Source organism: Nylanderia fulva, unplaced genomic scaffold (assembly GCF_048542155.1).
Source record: "Nylanderia fulva isolate GAGA-0341 unplaced genomic scaffold, ASM4854215v1 Scaffold40, whole genome shotgun sequence".
NCBI classification, from domain to species: domain Eukaryota; kingdom Metazoa; phylum Arthropoda; class Insecta; order Hymenoptera; family Formicidae; genus Nylanderia; species Nylanderia fulva.
In genome coordinates this window covers 601,970-620,778 of record NW_028190477.1, presented here as the reverse complement: position 1 = coordinate 620,778, position 18,809 = coordinate 601,970, and the positions used below count along the sequence as shown (strand labels likewise).

General features: G+C 33.4%; 4 protein-coding genes across 7 annotated transcripts; 2 read left to right on the top strand and 2 right to left on the bottom strand.

Annotated features, from left to right (window-relative positions):
• The first annotated feature begins 167 nt into the window (after nt 1–167).
• Nucleotides 168–6,128, top strand: LOC114936454 (transmembrane channel-like protein 7). 2 transcript variants are annotated; one of them, XM_029309649.2, is made up of 4 exons: nt 168–572; nt 673–1,071; nt 1,148–1,389; nt 1,469–6,128. In XM_029309649.2, exons 2-4 carry the CDS (start codon nt 894–896, stop codon nt 3,347–3,349), a joined length of 2,301 nt encoding a protein of 766 aa, XP_029165482.1. In that variant the 5' UTR covers nt 168–572; nt 673–893; the 3' UTR covers nt 3,350–6,128. The 2 variants fall into 2 exon arrangements, with proteins under 2 accessions (XP_029165482.1, XP_029165483.1); XM_029309650.2 differs by having other exon boundaries at nt 660–1,071.
• On the bottom strand, nt 3,828–6,313 carry LOC114936455 (ribonuclease H2 subunit C). 2 transcript variants are annotated; one of them, XM_029309652.2, is made up of 4 exons: nt 6,009–6,313; nt 5,692–5,924; nt 5,572–5,604; nt 3,828–5,440 (listed from the first exon to the last, which is right to left on the bottom strand). In XM_029309652.2, exons 1-3 carry the CDS (start codon nt 6,154–6,156, stop codon nt 5,584–5,586), a joined length of 402 nt encoding a protein of 133 aa, XP_029165485.1. In that variant the 5' UTR covers nt 6,157–6,313; the 3' UTR covers nt 3,828–5,440; nt 5,572–5,583. The 2 variants fall into 2 exon arrangements, with proteins under 2 accessions (XP_029165485.1, XP_029165484.1); XM_029309651.2 differs by having other exon boundaries at nt 4,701–5,604; nt 6,009–6,312.
• A 679-nt stretch (nt 6,314–6,992) lies between these two features.
• LOC114936435 (protein FAM98A) lies at nt 6,993–10,826 on the bottom strand. Of its 2 annotated transcripts, none has more exons than XM_029309621.2 (6): nt 9,629–10,826; nt 9,502–9,575; nt 8,941–9,307; nt 8,509–8,799; nt 8,109–8,407; nt 6,993–7,895 (listed from the first exon to the last, which is right to left on the bottom strand). In XM_029309621.2, exons 2-6 carry the CDS (start codon nt 9,543–9,545, stop codon nt 7,340–7,342), a joined length of 1,557 nt encoding a protein of 518 aa, XP_029165454.2. In that variant the 5' UTR covers nt 9,546–9,575; nt 9,629–10,826; the 3' UTR covers nt 6,993–7,339. The 2 variants fall into 2 exon arrangements, with proteins under 2 accessions (XP_029165454.2, XP_029165456.2); XM_029309623.2 differs by having other exon boundaries at nt 9,502–9,555.
• On the top strand, nt 9,846–18,747 carry LOC114936434 (uncharacterized). Its single transcript, XM_029309620.2, has 14 exons — nt 9,846–10,399; nt 11,807–11,878; nt 11,958–12,101; nt 12,228–12,365; nt 12,445–12,585; nt 12,677–12,964; nt 13,099–13,242; nt 13,320–13,558; nt 13,702–13,848; nt 13,957–14,271; nt 14,527–14,808; nt 14,934–15,209; nt 15,293–15,580; nt 15,773–18,747. The coding sequence occupies exons 1-14, from the start codon at nt 10,161–10,163 to the stop codon at nt 15,895–15,897; spliced, it is 2,838 nt and encodes a 945-aa protein (XP_029165453.1). The 5' UTR covers nt 9,846–10,160; the 3' UTR covers nt 15,898–18,747.
• The last annotated feature ends 62 nt before the right edge of the window (nt 18,748–18,809 follow it).

The window sequence follows — 18,809 nt, the reverse complement described above, 5'->3', positions numbered from 1 at the left end:
GCCTGTCGAATCGGGACCCGTAGTACGTCCCCACATGAACCATATCGCGGAATCGAACCATTTACCATGCTTTTTCCGAGTGTCATGACGTAGTTTATGTCTACTTTGTCAGGGGGCGCACTAGTACACGGTGAATCCCGGTGGCCGCTCTCAGATTTCTCTACCCAAATCTATCGCGAGTTTGAAGTTCGAGTCGCTTGTCTATGTAGATTCTCGTTGTTCTAGGCAGCCGCTTATTAGAGCTGTCAGCTACGAGTTTGACGTTTGAGACAAACAAGATCAGCAGGCGACGAGGCTCCGTGATGCCTCCACTCGTCGCGATCCTTCAAAAATCTGAGAAGTGTCAAACGCGGCATCGTCCGTTACGTTGATCTGATTTGCACGAGAATCTCCCCATGAGGCTTGCACACACAACGACGTACGCTGTCAAAGTGCTGTCAGCTTGTGCGAAGCGACGTTAGCGGTCTGCCAGAGTCACGATATCGTCGACGGCTAAAGGATAATTTGTCAACGCTGTCATTAAGCTCGATTGATGGAAAATCGTCGATGATTGCGAGAGCCGATCTCAAAAAGTATGTGCGCGTAACACACCGATTTTATTTTATTTTATTGTGTGTGTACACCCCGGGGGGAGAGTGAAACATTCACGCCAATAATAGATTTTTTTTTCAGTTATACATGTATGCGTCATCGTATGAGCAATATTTCTTATGGCTGCTTTTAAACAGCATGTAAAAATTCAACAAGAGATTCTTCTCAGTTGGTGAAACACGTGGAAGGCCATTATTGAAGTCATGTATCGAGTTGTACAAAATTGAACATTTCAAGACCGTGATTATTTCCACACGTGACTGACTCTAGTTTGAACGGAAATTATATTCTAAAGATCGAAGATGTCGGGTGGAGAGAGGAAGAAGAGAGGCTGCGATAGGGGGCACGGATGGGAGGAGGCTGGTGCTGAATTCTATCAGGAGAGTTATCCAGCAGCTATAGAAGCAGATCTGCAACAGGCTCTGCAAAGGGATCCTTCGCATATCGCCACTTTGCTTCCTAGCAAGAAGTCTCGTGTTGGTAAGTTTAAACTTAAGAAATGATGAATTGTGGCTACATTTTTTTCATCTGTATCTTAAACATACATTTGATGCAGCCACTGCGAAGCGAATTCGAAATGACACAAAGACAACATTGAGAAGACGCACGAGCACTCGATCTCGTGGCACTACAACGTCAAGGCGTATGTCGACCAATATACATGATGCAGCTGTATCTATGCTACCGGATCTCTCAGAAAACTTGTCCAATGAAGAGCGTACCTGGGAAGAAATTATGCAGATCAAAGCTATGCCTGTATGCATGTCACAAAAGATACAACTGAAGAATCAGTTACAGGTATATTTCAGAACATTCTTATTTCTTTTTATGACAATTAATATATAACTTGTATTAATCTTTATATATGGCATCTCAGAGTGCCACAAAATTGAGACTTCAAGGTTTTGAGCAGCTAAAGTGGCAGCGTAGGAAAGCTTGGCAGCAATTTCGCATAAGAATGAAGGAGACTTGGTCCAAAATGGAGCTGTGGAACGACAGTCTCAAGAAGATAGGCGGAAATTTCGGAATGGGCATAGTAGCGTATTTTTTATTTATAAAATGGTTGATGTATCTCAATCTATTTTTGTTTGCGATTATATTTGTATTAATAGTGTTGCCGGCAATGCTTGAGACGCCTGAGAATGAAATATGTTTGTCTAACAATAACACTGCCAGCGTGGCCTGTTGCTCCGAATTATACAAGAATATGATCAATGAAAGTGATAGTATAACCAAGATCGTACAGGGGATCGAGTACACTCCGCTATTTTACGGTTGGTACACGCACAAGATCTTTCATTGCATAGATTTGAACTTGTATTACAATTCACCACTGTCCTACATCTGTGCCATAATCAGCGTCTTCATCGTTAGCCTAGTAGCGATCGTCCGATCGGCCGCCAAAGGTTTCAAGGAAAGAGTCGTGGAGGGCGAGGGTCAGTTTTATCAATACTGCAATCTGGTATTCGGCGGCTGGGACTACTGTATTCAGAATGAGAAATCTGCCGATGTGAAGCACAAGGCATTGTACAACGAGATGAAGGCATTCTTGGAAGCGGAGAGGATGGAGGAGGAGCGACAGAATCGCACGAGGGAAGAGAAAACGAAGCTCTTCTTCATACGTCTGGTCGTAAATCTATTGGTTTTAACGGTATTGAGCGCTTGTGGCACGTTTATTTATTACGTAATTGACTTCTCGTTCGATCAGCTGCCGACGTACTTGGCGCAAGATTACGAGATAGCTCGTTTGTTCTTCGAATTCCTTCCTTACGTATGCATCGTCGGACTTAACGTGGCGATTCCGTTCCTCTTTCGCTATCTGGTCGCCCTAGAAAATTACAGTCCGTCGTACGTCGTTCGAGTGACGCTGTTCAGAACCGTGTTTCTTCGACTCGCTTCTCTCGTCGTTCTGTTAACGTCTCTGTACAGACTCGTCGCGGACAAAATTCCGGACAACGAATGCGCCAACAGGGTGAACAAGCAGCCTCTCTGCTGGGAAACGTTCGTGGGACAGCAGTTCTTCAAGCTGTACACCACCGATCTCTTCATCCAATTCTTCATGACGTTCTTCGTGAATTTTCCGCGCTCGTTGATCGCTCGACACACCGAGAACAAAGTCCTGCGCTTCGTCGGCGAGCAGGAGTTCGATCTGCCCAAACACGTGCTAGATATCGTCTACTCGCAGACGATCTGCTGGCTCGGCTGCTTCTTCGCTCCGTTACTACCAATGATCGCCATAACCGGCACGTATCTGCTCTTCTACGTGAAGAAATTCACCTGTCTGGTGAACAGCACCCCGTCGAGTAAGATTTATCGCGCGAGTAGGTCGAACTCCCTGTTCATGTTTATTCTGCTGGTCTCCTTCATCCTGGCGGTGATACCGGTCGGTTATTCCATCGCCGAGATCATGCCGTCGAAATCCTGTGGACCGTTTCGCGAATGGGAATCCGTGTGGATGTTGTTGATCGCGACGTTCATGCGCTTCCCCGACTGGCTGCAGTCGACCCTCTTCTTCCTGGGTACAGCTGGCTTCGGTATACCGGCCTTCGTCATTCTTGCTCTGCTCCTCTATTACTATTACGCGGTGTCGATAGCGAACAAGCATATGGTGACGGTGTTGAAGAATCAGTTGGTCTTGGAGGGCCATGATAAACAATTCTTATTGAATAGACTCAGCGCTTTCATCAAGCAGCAACAGGATCAGAATAAGTTTCATCAGGAGCAAACCAATGAATTAGGCACGTTTCAACATGTATAAAATAGTATTAAATTTAATTTTTATATTTGTTTCTCTCTTGCAAATGTGTACAGAGCGCATTATTTGGCAGCTTGCTTTTTTGTGAATTTTGTAGATCTTAATTATGAAATGTAAGACTGGGAAGCTCTCAATATTTCTATCTTCTTTGTTATGTATATTATAATATATAGATATTATACATGTTTTTATATATATATATATATCTATATATTATATACACGAATCGGTTTTTTACTAAGTAGATTTTTGATATTTTATATCTAATTGGATAAAAGATCTGTCGGAGATTATAAGAACGCGTGGACAATACCAAAGATTAATATGCATTTTACTTATATATACTGCCCGTTGCAATATATATAGTTGCTTTTATACAAAGTGATGTTTTTGGAATCTTGAATGTATTATGATCACAATCATCACTGCCAAAAATTTGCATTTCCATGCGAAACAGTTTTACGGAATCAGTTTTTTGAACTTGCATTTAAAACGGAACATATCTCACGTTCTAAGAAATTCAGTCGTCTGAAAATGTGTATGAAAATACGCATCTCTAAAATCAGGGTACAAAAAGAAACAAAAGATGTTGCAACTATTGTGCAATAGTAGGGGAAATCGTGTATGAATTATTTATCCATTGTAATTCTGTATAATTTTACGAGTATATCTATAAATATTTAATCTAGAATCATATACACCCATAATGCTAAGCGCGAACAAAGTCTAATTTAAGGCATAATGAGATCTTCATCGGAAATAATATACTATATTATAAACTAATGTAATTGCACATACATTTAGCTTAAAACAAATATTAAATCACGAAGAGAAGACAGATAGAGGGATTATCCAATAATCTATCTATATCTGCCGCTTGTTAGACACCTTCCAAGTTCGCCTAAGGGTTCACTTTGCTGGCCTCGGTCTAAAATCGAACAGGCAGGAATTCATACCCGTCTGATTATACGTATAAGAGGAGATTAAAATATATAAAATATGTTTAGCATAATATATGAACAGTATAGTAACAGAACTAATCGTCTTTTATAAGACAAGCATTTACTTCCACAATTTTATATGTGAACATTAGAGAGCTTTTGCATGAGTGAAACAAAGTGATACGCAGTGGACCTATTTTTAACTTCTTAGAAACTCTTGTAATTGTTATTACTGTAAATAGGTCCTCCCTAGAATCTGAAAAATTTATTTTATTAGCGACACTTATATAGTAAGCAACGCTCGCATGCGAAAAAAAATATATTTCACAGATAGAACTATTTTATTATATTTATTATTTTGTTATACCGAGACAGAGGCTTACTATAATTTAGAGTATAAAAGAATGAACGAATGTATAAGAATTTGTGTATTTTAAGATGATATATTCACACAAAGTTCTGGATTAGTTCTACAAATCTCATATACCTCAGTATTATTAAAACGCCAAAGAAAATTCGGATTGAGACTGTAATAATTTGATTATTACGTTTTTCTATTATAGCATTTTCTATTGATATCAGGATAATGTAAAATGTAATTCTCATTCATATGCACACTTTCTCGCACTGCCAATGATCCTATACAATACAGAAGTGAAAATATTTCCATTTTAATGTATATTCGGAAATCAATTCTGTAGACATCACACACTATCACAAATTGATTGGGATTCTTTGGCCTAAATAACTCATATATTGGTAAATGTATTTTGTAAATTCATATAAGATAGCATATATGGATGTTCTCAGATACATCCTTCATTAATCAACGATGGCTGTCAAAGTATCAATAGTGGCACTAAATGCATTTAATATAAAGTCACATATATAACATGATAATCTTATATAAAACGAATCTGTCTCTGAAAAAAATCTGCAGAATTAATTTAAGATATATTATACTATTATATTAAAAAAAGCAATCGAGTCCACGAATATCTAAATAGAAATTTCTGTTTCTTTCAATGTTGCTGCTAATTAGATTATATTGATATCATCACTATCTCTTTACACTTTCTTCATGCATTTTAGTCATAGACTCTTATGCCTATTGTATGCTCATTATTTGTGGCATAATCATCCAATTATGATGCTGCAAAAATATATCTGTTATACACAAAGAAAGAATCTTTATTGTCTCCTTTTTCTCTCAAAGTATAAAAATATGTTATCAAACAAGAGATTTAATTTTTTAATATCTTTCTGTTATTGAAATAATTGTACCTCCTTTTGGTATTATGTTTCTGATGAATGTAACTAAAAAAGAAATTATAGATCAGTATATATATATCATGACAATGACTATAATTAAATACAATTGTCTCAATGAACAAAAATGCTCACCGCTTTAGCTATGTCAATCCAATCCAATGCTGCTGCGAGGGCATCATTTTTAGATGGAATTCTATCGTAGTTCCAATATGTGAATTCTGAAAACGTTCCTGTGCAATACAAATTACGGCTCTTATTTTCAACGTCTGCCTTCTTATTTTCCATAAATGTCATGCCTTTGTATCCAGCAGGTACAGTGACTTTCTTCCCTTGAAGTGGATAGCCACGGAATGAACAATCATAATCTTTAAAATAAAATAATAAATTAATATTGCAAACATTTTTTTTATATAATACATGTATAACTTTTGTTTTACTCTATTACTTACATTCTTCATCAACCTTACGAATGTAAGGCTTTAAATAGGAGGAAACATTTGCGGCTTCGTCACCATGAATTTTACATGGCATAAGATGTAATTCAGACTCCTCTTGCTTGGCTAAGTCTTCTTTATTCATGTGTAAACGAATAGCCATATTAATTTAGTATGACATGCAATAGTATTTGAATTTTTTGGAATATATTAATATGTTATATACAGAAAAATCGTCTCCCTTGCATAACCTTTATTCTGTTCACAAACAAAAATAGAGAATATAGCACATATGTATACTATAACTATACTATACTGTAAATTTGGTACGCATCAAGTCTTCCAAAAAAATTTTTTAAATAATTCTTTTTTGATGATTTTCTTTTTTTGAATTTATTTGTCTTTAATTATTTTATTATCTACTTCGCTTTTTTATTTCTTCTTAATTGTATCTAAGAACAAATTGAAAAAGAAATATATAAGAATAAAAATAAAAGAAATAGAATAATAAAATATTTTATGTGGATTATTTTTCATAAAATTAAATTTATGTAAGAAATCTTTTAATTTATTTAATGAATAATTTGAATATTGCTACATTTTACAAATTTGTACGAATTTATTTAAATATATTAATATTAATATTATATATTATATTTATACATTATATAAAAAGATACACTTTAAAAACATATTTGCCAGAAATAATTGTCATCTTTGAATACAGAATGTGACAAATTTTTAAAATATTAAGGATTTAATGAAAATTACATATACAAGTATATTTTTGCAATATTACATATTTATTTTTCTATATTTATACATGCATATATTTTTGTGTACATTTTTATATTTGCACAATTTATTATATTTCCATGATTTAATTTACAGTCTTTATCTCGTGTTATAAATTAATTCCAACCATCTATTTTTGACAAAACAATTATATATTTACATAATTGTATTTTTATTATATTTAATTTTGTGGAAAACATATATGTATATATATATATATGTATACATTTCGATTGACTATGAAAAAATTAAAAGCTGTCATTTTTTAAATAATGGCCCAAGTGCAAGAGTAATATACATAACATTTTTTAACAGTAATATTATAATATTTTAAATATTGTGAATTAAATAATGACCTAAAAATAACAAAATTCAAAATTTATCTAGAGACATTTTAAACTTAAAGAGATTTTGAGACCAAACACTTACATTTTGTGTTATCTGTGAGTTATAAATATAAGCGTGAATAATAATTATTATTATTAATATCATCACATAATTATTTTAATATCATAAACTGTTGTGACACAAGTCTTCGTTATGACCAAAATTTAGTATTGTCGACCCCTGCCTCTATTATAGCCGCCTCGTTGATAACTATTCGTACCAGAATTATTGCCCCCTTGATTCCATCCACCTTGAATTCTGCCTCCTCTTCCACCCCCGTCTCTACCACCACTTTCTCTTCTTTCCTGATAGTAGTTTCCACCACCTCGATTGTCACTTCCATAAGAATCTCTCTGACCAGAATACTGCGGTTGTTGATAGCTTTGGCCTTGATAATTTTGATTGTAATTTTGACTTTGACCATAGCTTTGACCGTAGCTTTGACCGTAATTCGTGCCAGAATCTCCTCGATAACCTCCGCCTCCTCCACCACCTCTCTGATATCCTCCTGAATCTCTATGATCCGGATAACATGCTCTATGTCCTTGTCCAGAGTATTGAGATTGCTGATAATTTAAGTTTTGACCAAAATTGCTACTGGCATCTTTATGATCGTGATAGCCGCCACCACCACCGCCACCACCACCGCCACCACTTCCTCCTGCTCTGTTGCCTCCGCGACCTCCACCGCCGCGACCTCCACCACCTCCTCTTCCGCCCCTAAAACATTATAATTTAATTAATAAATATAAATAGTTTATTACTGAAAAAATTATATAAAATAATAAATTATTATATAAATTTATTAGAAAAAATAATAAATTATTATATAAATTTATTAGAAAAAATAATAAATTATTATATAAATAATTAATTTTTTTTTATGCCTCAGTTGTATAAAGTTACTTTATATATCATTTTATCGATTCTTACTGAAATGATTGTGGTCCTTGGACTCTGTCCTTCTGCCATGGAGGCATCTCTGGTGGAGGTGGTTCCTGTTCATATGGTCTGCCACCTCTGTCTGGCACCGCTCCGATAATGACACTATTGATTTTACTTCGCGTGTTCTTACGAACGCTTGCGCTACTAGTTTTTTCGATTATAGCTAGGTCATCTCTTGCTGCCAGTAAATCTGCCATTGTTACTTTTGGCTCTATTTTTAGAACCTTTCTTCTTTCTTCATATCTAGTGTTTACCTCATTTTCCTGTGACTTTATCCTGTCTGACCACTATAAATGAAATTATATGTTGAGTGATATTTTATAATTATTTTATAATTGTTAATTTATATGTTTATATGGAAAAAATATATTCTCAAGGCAAATCTTACCAAAAATGATTGAACTGTGACATCAAGGCGTTTAAGCAACATATCACGGCGAATTGTGTACTCCTTATGCATTTCTTCTTGCAATTTACTTAATTCATTCCATTGATTAGCAGAGAGCTCTACATCTATAAGTGGTTTTCCTAAATGTTCAGACCATACAGTATTTAGTACTTCTGATAATTTAGTTTCTAGTCTCGAGAATAATAACTGAGGCTCAATGTTGTCTGGTGGTTTTTGAAACTTTAATGTTACCAGAATATTTTTTAAACTTCTCGCAGTATCACTCTCATCCTGTAAATAGAGAGAACAGTTAGATATATATCTTGCAATATTATCAATTTTTTTTATTGTTATCTACAAGACAGAATGATATGCAATAGCAGACGTCTATACAAAGTACAGATTATAACTATTATTGGTTAAAATACTTACAAGAGTAACTTCCATCTGTTTTTCCTCTTTAGGACATTTTACTTCCAATAATTTACAAGCCATAAGTTCTGTAGCTAGGAATTCTATCAAGATAGCTCTTTCAGATTCATTAGCAAGTCTTTCATTTACATATCCAGTCATTAGTTTTTCATTTACACATCCTATTTCCTTAAGAAAGAAGCTTAATTCTAAAAGGAAGGAACTAGCATCGTCTGCACTTGTTGTAGCTTGAACAGTCTCATCTATGTCGATAAATGTTGCCAGTTGCTGAGCAAACCAACTTACAAGACTAGTAAAATCTGGCGATTTCGCACCAAGTTTCAGGGCTTGTGACAGCTTGTCACCATTAAGCATTGGCCCTGTGTACCTATAAAATTGTTAAGAACTTTATTAATTTTTCTGCTCCACATTATTTCAACAAAAACTTATAAATGACAAGTCTATAATTATTATAAAAATTTAATTATTTTATTTTGATCTTCTCTATATATTCTTTTTTGACATTTAAAGTTCTGGAATTATAAATTTTTCTAAACTAAAAAATAACCTGCAGCTACTCACTCAACATCTTCGAAAATTTGCAACAGCTTCTCCTCCATATTCATCCTCCTATGTCTTTCAGATCTTGATTATTACTGAACAAAGTATGATATAATAAATATGATATTCAGTTGTGCTCCGATATTACCTGATATTGCGCCAATATGTTTATTCATTCATCAGAATATGCACAAGAACCGGCTTCGCATTTTGACACATGAACAATAAAAGAGCACGTAGAATATGCTCCGTTTGATCAATTCCGGACAAAAATCCTAGGCTCTTTGAAAACTAGATACGAATTCGTTGTGAGGCGACCTTAAGGATCCGGCGTCACGAACCCATCTTTTGATGCCTCGCCAGATGACGCCGCCTACGTCGCGCAGACACGGTCTCTGGTCCATCTCTGGGTTGTCCCGTAGGCGTCATCATGGTGCGTGGGCTCTCGCGTTTTTGAGGGAAGAGGCGAGAGAGTTTGTTTTGACTCAATAGAGCGCGAGATCGAACGTGTGGAAAGGGGACGCGTCGTCTTCTCGTTCACTATGGCATCGCGCTCGTCCGGGAACGACGTCGTCTCGCGTCTCCGCGACGATGGGCAACGGTGAGCGTCCCGAGGTGACCGATTAATCTCTCAGTTGGACTCTTTCTCTCTCTGTCTGCCTGTCCTTTTCTGACGCGCGATGTCGCGGTGTTCGACGAGGATGCGTTGTCGTCGTCTCCTGGAACGGTGGATCCTGTTGGCCGTCTGCTTCCTGGGACTGATCGTCCTGACGACGAGCGTCGCCGATTCGACGAGGTTGCTCTACGACAAGGCGGACAGCTGCCCGGTCGAGTGCGCCTGCCTCGGCAATTTGGTCTCCTGTAGCGAGTTGCAACTGATCGAGGCACCTAGTGGACTGCCACCGTGGACGGAAATTCTGTGAGTAAATCCTGGGCGTCGTTGAGGAAGAAGAAGAAATAATGTTTCTCAATATTTGAAATGCTATCCAGAAGGGGTATATTTTGGAGTACGGAATAGATTTTATTTATTGTTAGAATGAAGGTGTACGATTAGGGTTTATTTATTAAAAGAATCTCTCGTGCTGATTGTTATTAATGAAGAAGAAGAAGTAATGTTGTTCAATGTTTGTTGCGAATTATCATAAGTAAAGCCACTTTAAAATGCTATCTGGAAAGGGTATATTTTGGAATTGCGGAATACATTTTATTCATTGTTACGATTAGGGTTTATTTATTAAGAGAATGATCGTGCCAATCGTGGGATAGCATAGTGGAACTGGACTGTATACTCTCTGTGTAACCTGAGCTAACATAGATAAGATATTAAAGGAATTTGCAATAGAAATGACAAGATATACACATATGCATTTTGCATGATCAGTTATCTAAAGACTTATAATTTATTTCTATGACGTTTTTAAAATGATATTATTTATTGATATTAATTGTTAATATGGAGATAATATATATTGAATAATGCCAATTATAAAGAAATTTGTTAATTTAACAATAATAATTAATATCCTGATATGTAAATAATTTTAAACAATTTTAAAAAGAATGTCATTAAATGTTAATTAGAGGGAGAAATATTAAAGATACATTTTTTTACAGTAATTTATACATAAAATTAATTTCTTTTTAATATACACAAATTGACAAATTATTTGTTTGTGTAAAATATAAATTAGTAAACAGCGGATATTGCATATATAGCAGTTTATTATTTATTGGATGATAACTGTTATTATTTTATATTATTTGGAAGTTAAATCAGGAAGGGTAATATTGCTTGTTATGGCTGCATGTGGGTTGCTTGTCCCTTCATTGTACCAAATAGTCAGATTGATAAAACTGACTCTACAAATACATGGTCAGGTCTATATTGCCTGCCATGTAGGGTGCTATATGTAATGATGACTGATCATTGTAAAACTTTCCAATGCTCAGAGTCAAGGATAGCAAGATCTAAGTAAGGAAGATTTATGTCTATGCTATTTAAGGTATTAAGGTATAGTTACAATCCAAGAATGTTGTTATATAACAATCTAAATAAAAAGGAAGAATTATTCTCTTTATAAACTGCAAAACCTTTCTTATATGTACATATTTATATTTGTATCACATTATATTTATGTTTAAATTGTGTTTACACATTAAATTTATTAGTCTCTATGCTAATATATGCATTTACAAAATATCTGATATAAAAAGATTAAATAGATACTGACATAAATATATTAAGAATTATAAAGGAAAGTTAAAATTAATTTTAAATATTATGTGATTATTTAATAAATATAATTTCAATTTTGATTTTTTTCAGAGAATTAAAGGACAACAATATTGCTAATTTGGAATTTGACTCATTACTTCACTTAAAGAAACTCAAGAAATTGTAAGCATTTAACACATATATCTTCAGTAGATTTTTAATGAATAAATATATATTTATTTATGATTTTCTATAATTTTAGAGATGTAAGTGCTAATAAACTTGGAGATAATTTTACTATCGCCTTGTCAGACGTTGCACAATTACGTGAACTTAAAGTGAATAAAAATCACTTAACACAAGTGCCAGATCTTGTATTTGTTAAGAATATTACTCATCTTACGCTGTAAGTATTTAGTATATGTAAACTGAGAATTTTTTAAATATAATTTTTTTATAATGAATATCTTATTAATGATATTTAATATGACAATAATTTTACGATTATTAATATTATAATTGCTTTTTATAGATCCCATAACTTAATTACTAGTATAAACGGGACTGCATTGCTTAGTTTGCAACAGCTTCAATATCTGGATCTCAGTGGGAATAAAATAAGTGTCCTTCAAAAGGATTCCTTCCTTGCTCCTAATCGACTTATACATTTGTATGTATTTTAATCACACATTTTATATAAGTCTATATATTATACTAATATATTATCTAATGTCTTTATACACTTATAGAAATTTGAATGCAAACCATATAGGAATGATTGAAAATGGAAGTTTATATAATTTAACTTCATTGGAAGAGCTTCGTTTAAATAAAAACAATTTAACACAGTTAAAAGATCTTTTCACAAATTTGGGAAAACTGCGAAAGCTGTAAGCATTTATTTTATATGTTATTTGTAATATTTATAAATCTATATGTAAAATATTACCTATAAGAGATTTATTTATTAATATGTTACAGAGAGGTGAACAAAAATAATTTACAACAAATTCATGGATTAAGTTTGAAAAATTTAAAGAGCCTGGAGGAATTGCATCTAAAAAGAAATAGAATTGATAAGTTGGATGATGGAGCTTTCTGGCCACTTAAAAATTTGATACTATTACATCTTGATTTTAATGTGCTGACCACTGTGAAGAAAGGTGCCTTATTCGGATTGGAACATTTACAAAAGCTTACCTTGTCACACAATCAAATTTCAACGATTGAACCTCAAGCATGGGATATATGCAGAGAAATATTGGAGATGTAACAATATTTTTTTATAATACACAGCATACAATTAAATTATCTTCTAATTGTAAACACTAAACGATTTATACATTACATAAATTACTAATTTTATTTTAAATTATTAATTATATTTCTTTTACTTTTTCTAGAGACTTGTCACATAACGAGCTGACCTCTATAGACCGAGGTTCTTTCGAATATCTTACAAAACTAGAAAGACTTAAACTGGATCATAATCAGATAGCATACATCTCAGATGGAGCATTTAATTTTACGACCAATCTTCGCATTCTGTATGCATATATACTTTTAATATCTTGTAGCTATATTTGTGATTATACTATATTATAATCGTTGTTCTGTTTTAAAGGGAACTTAATTCAAATAAGATATCCTATATGGTAGAGGACATCGGTAATGCATTCTCTCCGCTTGATCAATTATGGAAACTGGGTCTGGCTCATAACAGAATAAAATCCATACATAGAGATGCTTTCACCGGTCTGAGTCGCCTTAATGAGCTTGATTTAATCGGAAACAATGTTACGTCCATTCAGGAAAATGCCTTTTTTCCAATGTCTAGTCTGAGCAAACTTAAGATGAACACCCGTGAGTTAAATATAAAATTTTACTTTATATATAAATTAAATGTATAGCTATCCTTGGATATCTCTGTGTAATCCCATATATGTATCTTTAATTATATTTCTATTATATTTTTAAGTCATTGCGTTTTTTAATTTTACATATAGAAGTCTTAGTTTGTGATTGTGGACTTCAATGGCTAAGCATGTGGTTGCAAGAACATCATTATAGCGAAGCTGAATTGTCCTGCGGTTATCCACATTGGTTACAAGGCATGTCGTTAACTCAGTTACATCATGCAAATTTTACTTGTGGTCAGTATTATTGTAATACATCAAATATATTTTTTATGTTTTTTGCTATCTTTTATAATTTTCTCTTTTTTTTTAAATTTTACTAAACTATCTTCTATTCTTTTATAGCTGAATACCCAAAACCACGAATTATTCAAGAACCCATGAGTCAAATGAGCATCAAAGGGGACAACGTGACATTGATTTGTCGTGCAACCAGCACCGCTGACGCGCCACTTAATTTCACTTGGAAATATAATAATGTGGAATTAAGCGGGATGAATTTGCAGACCAACATCAGTTCCTCTGAGAGCGGAGCAACCGAGGCAACGTCTACGTTATACCTTACTAATGTCACTCACGCTAATGCGGGGAAATATCAGTGCATGGTAACAAATAATTATGGAACTACGTACTCTGCCAAAGCCATATTGACTGTGTTGGGTAAGCTATACATGTTCATTATCGTTAATTGTATTTGCAAGATGTTAATCAACCGACATTTTTGAGAGCATTATTATGAATAAAATAATTTTAGTAATAAATATTTTTTTAAAAATGTTTTTGGAGAATTATAAATTCTAAATTAATTGAGATTTTTTAAGTAAAAGCGAGTGTAATTTTTCAAAATTAAGATTCTAAGCAGTTATATATTTTAATGGGTTAAGTAACATTTTTTACGCATTTTTCTTTCTATAGTTTATCCGTCCTTCTCCAAAATTCCGCATGACATACGAGTAAATGCCGGAAGCACCGCCCGTCTGGAATGTTCCGCCGAGGGACAACCGGCCCCGCAGATAGCCTGGCAAAAGGATGGTGGTAATGAGTTCCCAGCTGCGAGGGAGAGACGTATGCACATGATGCCGACGGACGACGTACTATTTATAATAAATGTCAAAATGGCCGACAACGGAGTTTATTCGTGTACTGCGCAAAATTTAGCTGGCGTTATTGTTGCAAACGCTACCCTTACTATATTGGGTAAAGAACTATTTCCTTCTGTAATATATCAAAGATATATATATATATATATATATATATATATATAAAATACTAATATATTAGTTAATTTATATGTATATACTTATAATGCTTTTCCTTTACAGAGGCACCGTCCTTCGTAAAGCCGATGGAGAACAAAGAAATCATGGTAGGGCGGTCGATCGTGCTCGAATGCATGGCCGGCGGTTCACCACGTCCGAAATTATTGTGGCGAAAGAACGGTAGTCCATTGCAAGCAACGGAGCGTCACTTCTTCACCGCCGAGGATCAGTTATTAATCATCGTTAACACGATCACCAGCGACGCTGGTAATTACGAGTGCGAGATGAGTAATTCATTGGGTAGCGTAATCGGTGCGTCGTATCTCACGGTCAATCCAGGTAATTAGGACACTTATAATACGAAGGACTTTGCAGAAGGAGTTTTGCCTGGCTTAGCCTTATATCTTTGTCACATTCCACAGCTCCGACTTCTGTGCTGAATGACTCCGAAATACTGGGCTTGATAATAATCACCGTTGTGTGTTGCGCCGTTGCTACTTCCGTGATCTGGGTGGTCGTCATTTACAAAACCAGACGTCGTTTGAATCTCGCACAGGACACCGCTGCCTCGCCGCCAACGACCGTCGTACTAACTGTACCGGAAGCACAAACGCAATTGTATCTGGATACGAGCTCGCAGCACAGCAAAGATAGTGGAACTGGAGACAGCACTAATCCCAGCAATGATCAGCTACAATTGTGCTTACCAGGTGAGTAATAAAGAAATTTCCAAAGAGAACTTAGCTTATTACTATATTAATATAAAATATTAATAACATATATATAAATAATTATTTATATTATAAATTATAATTTATATAATTTATATATATGTAGTATGTATATGTTAATATTTTATTAATTCTTATCATTGATGAATAATATATTTTTATAATTATCAGAAGGGGTCGTGTCCAATTCTGCTAATAACGAAGAAGAAATGGGAACCATAAATGTTGATGATCCTCTTTTGCGTTATACGAATCACGAACGACATGCGAGCGAGAACGCCGATAGCGCGGTTTAAAGTCGGAATGTGAAAAAGGCTAACGCATGTAACAATTTTGCAACCGGTATAGTGCGAAAAACTTTTCGTGAAGAGCCACTGAGTATTCGTGTGTGAACGCAGTTAGTTTTTAAAGTGGGATATAAATATTCCGCTGTAAATGGTATATAAATTTAATGAATTGTAGTATTATGAGGGGCAAGGACTCTCCATTGGTCCTCCACTGCCTAAGAATGACCTACGGTGAACGTTGATCCGACAATCCAATACACAATCGAGTACAATTCGATACTACGGAGTTAGTAATGGATCAGCGAATCACGGCACAAGTACAACCGAAACGATAGCAAAATACTTATATGTAATCGTAATCGTATTTATTACTAACGCGATTCTCGTTAAGCTGACATAGCAAATTTTAGGCGGTATGAATTGTAAATAGTTAGGCTAACTAAATTCTACTGTAACTAGTATTATTATAGTGCGTGTCACATACATCGGGCCTTTTTAAAAAACGCAATGTTTATACAATTTTTGGACATCCGAATCAAAATGTAATCTTCTGTCATAGATTTAATTATATCGATTTTTTTATTTATATAGGGTGTTAAAAAAAAGGTAAGATATATTTTTAAGAAGATTTAGTCTCAAGATTATGTGTCAAAATAAAGTCGTTATAACAAGTCTTAATAAATATGAGTCTGCAAATGAGTCATTTTTAAGATATTTGATATAACTTAGAGAATTTAATATAACGTAACTTACCTATAATGTAATTTAATTATATTCACATGAATAAAATAATAAAAAAATAATAAAATTAAAATATCTCAAAAACGACTTATTTACGGACTCAAATATTTATTAAGATTTTACAACTTATTTTTGGACATACTAAATCCCTTTAAAATATTTTATCCTTTTTTTCAACACCCTGTATGTTTCGCGATATTTGTTAACAATTATGAAAAATTCGTATAATAATTTATAAACATTATCTTGTTTGAAAAAGCTGAAAAGTTGAAATTTGAACAATTTTTCAATCAATGATGTTCAGTTCTATGAGCATTGATGCTAATCAAAGATGTTTATGAAGCATGTCCGAAAAAAATATAAAATACAAAAATTATCTTTGTTAACTATTAACAAATATTTAATTCAACAATCGTTCTTAAACACAATGACGTGCGCGATGTTTATAAACTAGAAAGTTTATAAAAAACTATAAAAGCCACATATATATATATATATATATATATATATATATATATATATATATATTTTAGACCAGTCTTTGTGATAAATATTTATTCTAGGGTTATCACGCGTAAAATTAGGCGGCTACCTATAAATATTAAAAAAAAAAAATTTTATTCTGAAAACGCGATTGTCAACAGGTGAATGTGTATCTATGCACCAAAGCGTTGATTTTAGATAATCTTCTTTTATTTCTTATTTGTAGTCGAACGCGACATCAAACCCATATTCTGGATTAATCTAATTTGTTTATTGATCAAAATGTTGCTCACTACTAATAGTTATATTGTGTTCTAGGTATAGTTTATTAGCTTTCACAGGCCTTTTCGTTATTATATAATATCTAGTAAATTAAAACGCATACGACATGAGACTATAAATAATCTCTTCCACGTTTTATTATATTATTATTATTGTACTTGTTTTTGTGAATAGAAATGTTTTATTGTGTGGGATATCGCGATCCTTCAATACGATATTACGAAAGATGTAAGAATTTATTTCTGTTTTTACTTACGACTTCACGTTTGCATACATTTTACTGAAGTTTGTATAATCGAGAAATTTTAGAAATTAAGGTTTTTAGTTTTTTATGATGAATGTATAACTTTTTTTAAATTTTGTAAAACAGTTTACTTTGCAATTGAATAATTTCTCTTTAATAGTAATTGTTTTTACAAATTTATATAACACCATAAATGTACATTCATCATTTTACTTCATCGTTCGATTATTTGGGTAGAATATATATCTAGATATTCATGTGTCTCGTTAGAAGATAAACATTATGAAGTAACATTTATATTTAGATAATATGCATTAATAACTTTCTTGTAGTATATTTGCGATAATGTTTATATAAACTTTCTATAAAACATTGCCTTAAGTTTATAAAGAATATTAAGGATACTCTTTTAGGAAACAAAAAGAAAAGAAAGGCAAGAAGATACTTTTTATCTAATAGAAAAGTTCGAACAATAATGCGCAAGTGATTCTTACGAAAGTAAAAATTTAAATGAAAGTCTTTACTGCGGGTATGTATTATCGAGTAAACCTTTTTGCGATATATATAATCTACATATATTTTTCTATATACGACTTATATTGCAAAAATTGAAAAATTGCATAAAATTCGCACAAGACGCAGAGCCAGTACTATTACTTAATCGCATTTTCTTCCACGAACTATTACTACTCTGACTTACACAAGTGTCTAAAGTGCGTAAAGTATATAATATGCTCATTATAAGTAAATTTCAAGTATTGTATAAAGTAAAAATAGTCTGCTATGATATTCCATATTATTTGTGTAACTTGTATGTATTTGTAATGTATATGTTTAAACGATGTGAGAATAGTTATATATGGATGGAACCGAGGAAAGAAACGAGAATGTGTTTCATTAATATAATCCGTATAGAAGTTTTTTTCTCCTTGCTATTAGTAACGAGTATTAAATTATAATATAGTCAACAAATAGATGCTCTATTGCGACATGTTTTTTTTGGCTTGCGCCCGTGTGATACACCAAATAAGGCATCTGTTTCTCATTCAGTATTTTTCCTTGTTATAGTATTGTGTACAAATACAAATAATCATCTACAATCTACGATATATTTCGTGCGTTGTTATTTTCCAGCCATAGTGTAATAAGGTAACGATATATACTTACCTTA

What these genes read in the sequence shown, in the direction of transcription:
- LOC114936435 (XM_029309621.2), bottom strand. Translation starts at nt 9,545, where the DNA reads ATGAATATGGAGGAGAAGCTGTTGCAAATTTTCGAAGATGTTGA. An exon ending in TCACAGTTCAATCATTTTTG is followed by an intron (nt 8,408 to 8,508) that starts GTAAGATTTGCC and finishes TTTCATTTATAG; the next exon opens with TGGTCAGACAGGATAAAGTC. An exon ending in CAAGGACCACAATCATTTCA is followed by an intron (nt 7,896 to 8,108) that starts GTAAGAATCGAT and finishes ATAATGTTTTAG; the next exon opens with GGGCGGAAGAGGAGGTGGTG.
- LOC114936455 (XM_029309652.2), bottom strand. Translation starts at nt 6,156, where the DNA reads ATGGCTATTCGTTTACACATGAATAAAGAAGACTTAGCCAAGCAAGAG. An exon ending in TCGTAAGGTTGATGAAGAAT is followed by an intron (nt 5,925 to 6,008) that starts GTAAGTAATAGA and finishes TTTATTTTAAAG; the next exon opens with ATTATGATTGTTCATTCCGT. An exon ending in GGATTGACATAGCTAAAGCG is followed by an intron (nt 5,605 to 5,691) that starts GTGAGCATTTTT and finishes TTTCTTTTTTAG; the next exon opens with TTACATTCATCAGAAACATA.
- LOC114936454 (XM_029309649.2), top strand. Translation starts at nt 894, where the DNA reads ATGTCGGGTGGAGAGAGGAAGAAGAGAGGCTGCGATAGGGGGCACGGA. An exon ending in TAGCAAGAAGTCTCGTGTTG is followed by an intron (nt 1,072 to 1,147) that starts GTAAGTTTAAAC and finishes CATTTGATGCAG; the next exon opens with CCACTGCGAAGCGAATTCGA. An exon ending in AACTGAAGAATCAGTTACAG is followed by an intron (nt 1,390 to 1,468) that starts GTATATTTCAGA and finishes ATGGCATCTCAG; the next exon opens with AGTGCCACAAAATTGAGACT.
- LOC114936434 (XM_029309620.2), top strand. Translation starts at nt 10,161, where the DNA reads ATGTCGCGGTGTTCGACGAGGATGCGTTGTCGTCGTCTCCTGGAACGG. An exon ending in ACGACCAATCTTCGCATTCT is followed by an intron (nt 13,243 to 13,319) that starts GTATGCATATAT and finishes TCTGTTTTAAAG; the next exon opens with GGAACTTAATTCAAATAAGA. An exon ending in AGCCATATTGACTGTGTTGG is followed by an intron (nt 14,272 to 14,526) that starts GTAAGCTATACA and finishes TTCTTTCTATAG; the next exon opens with TTTATCCGTCCTTCTCCAAA.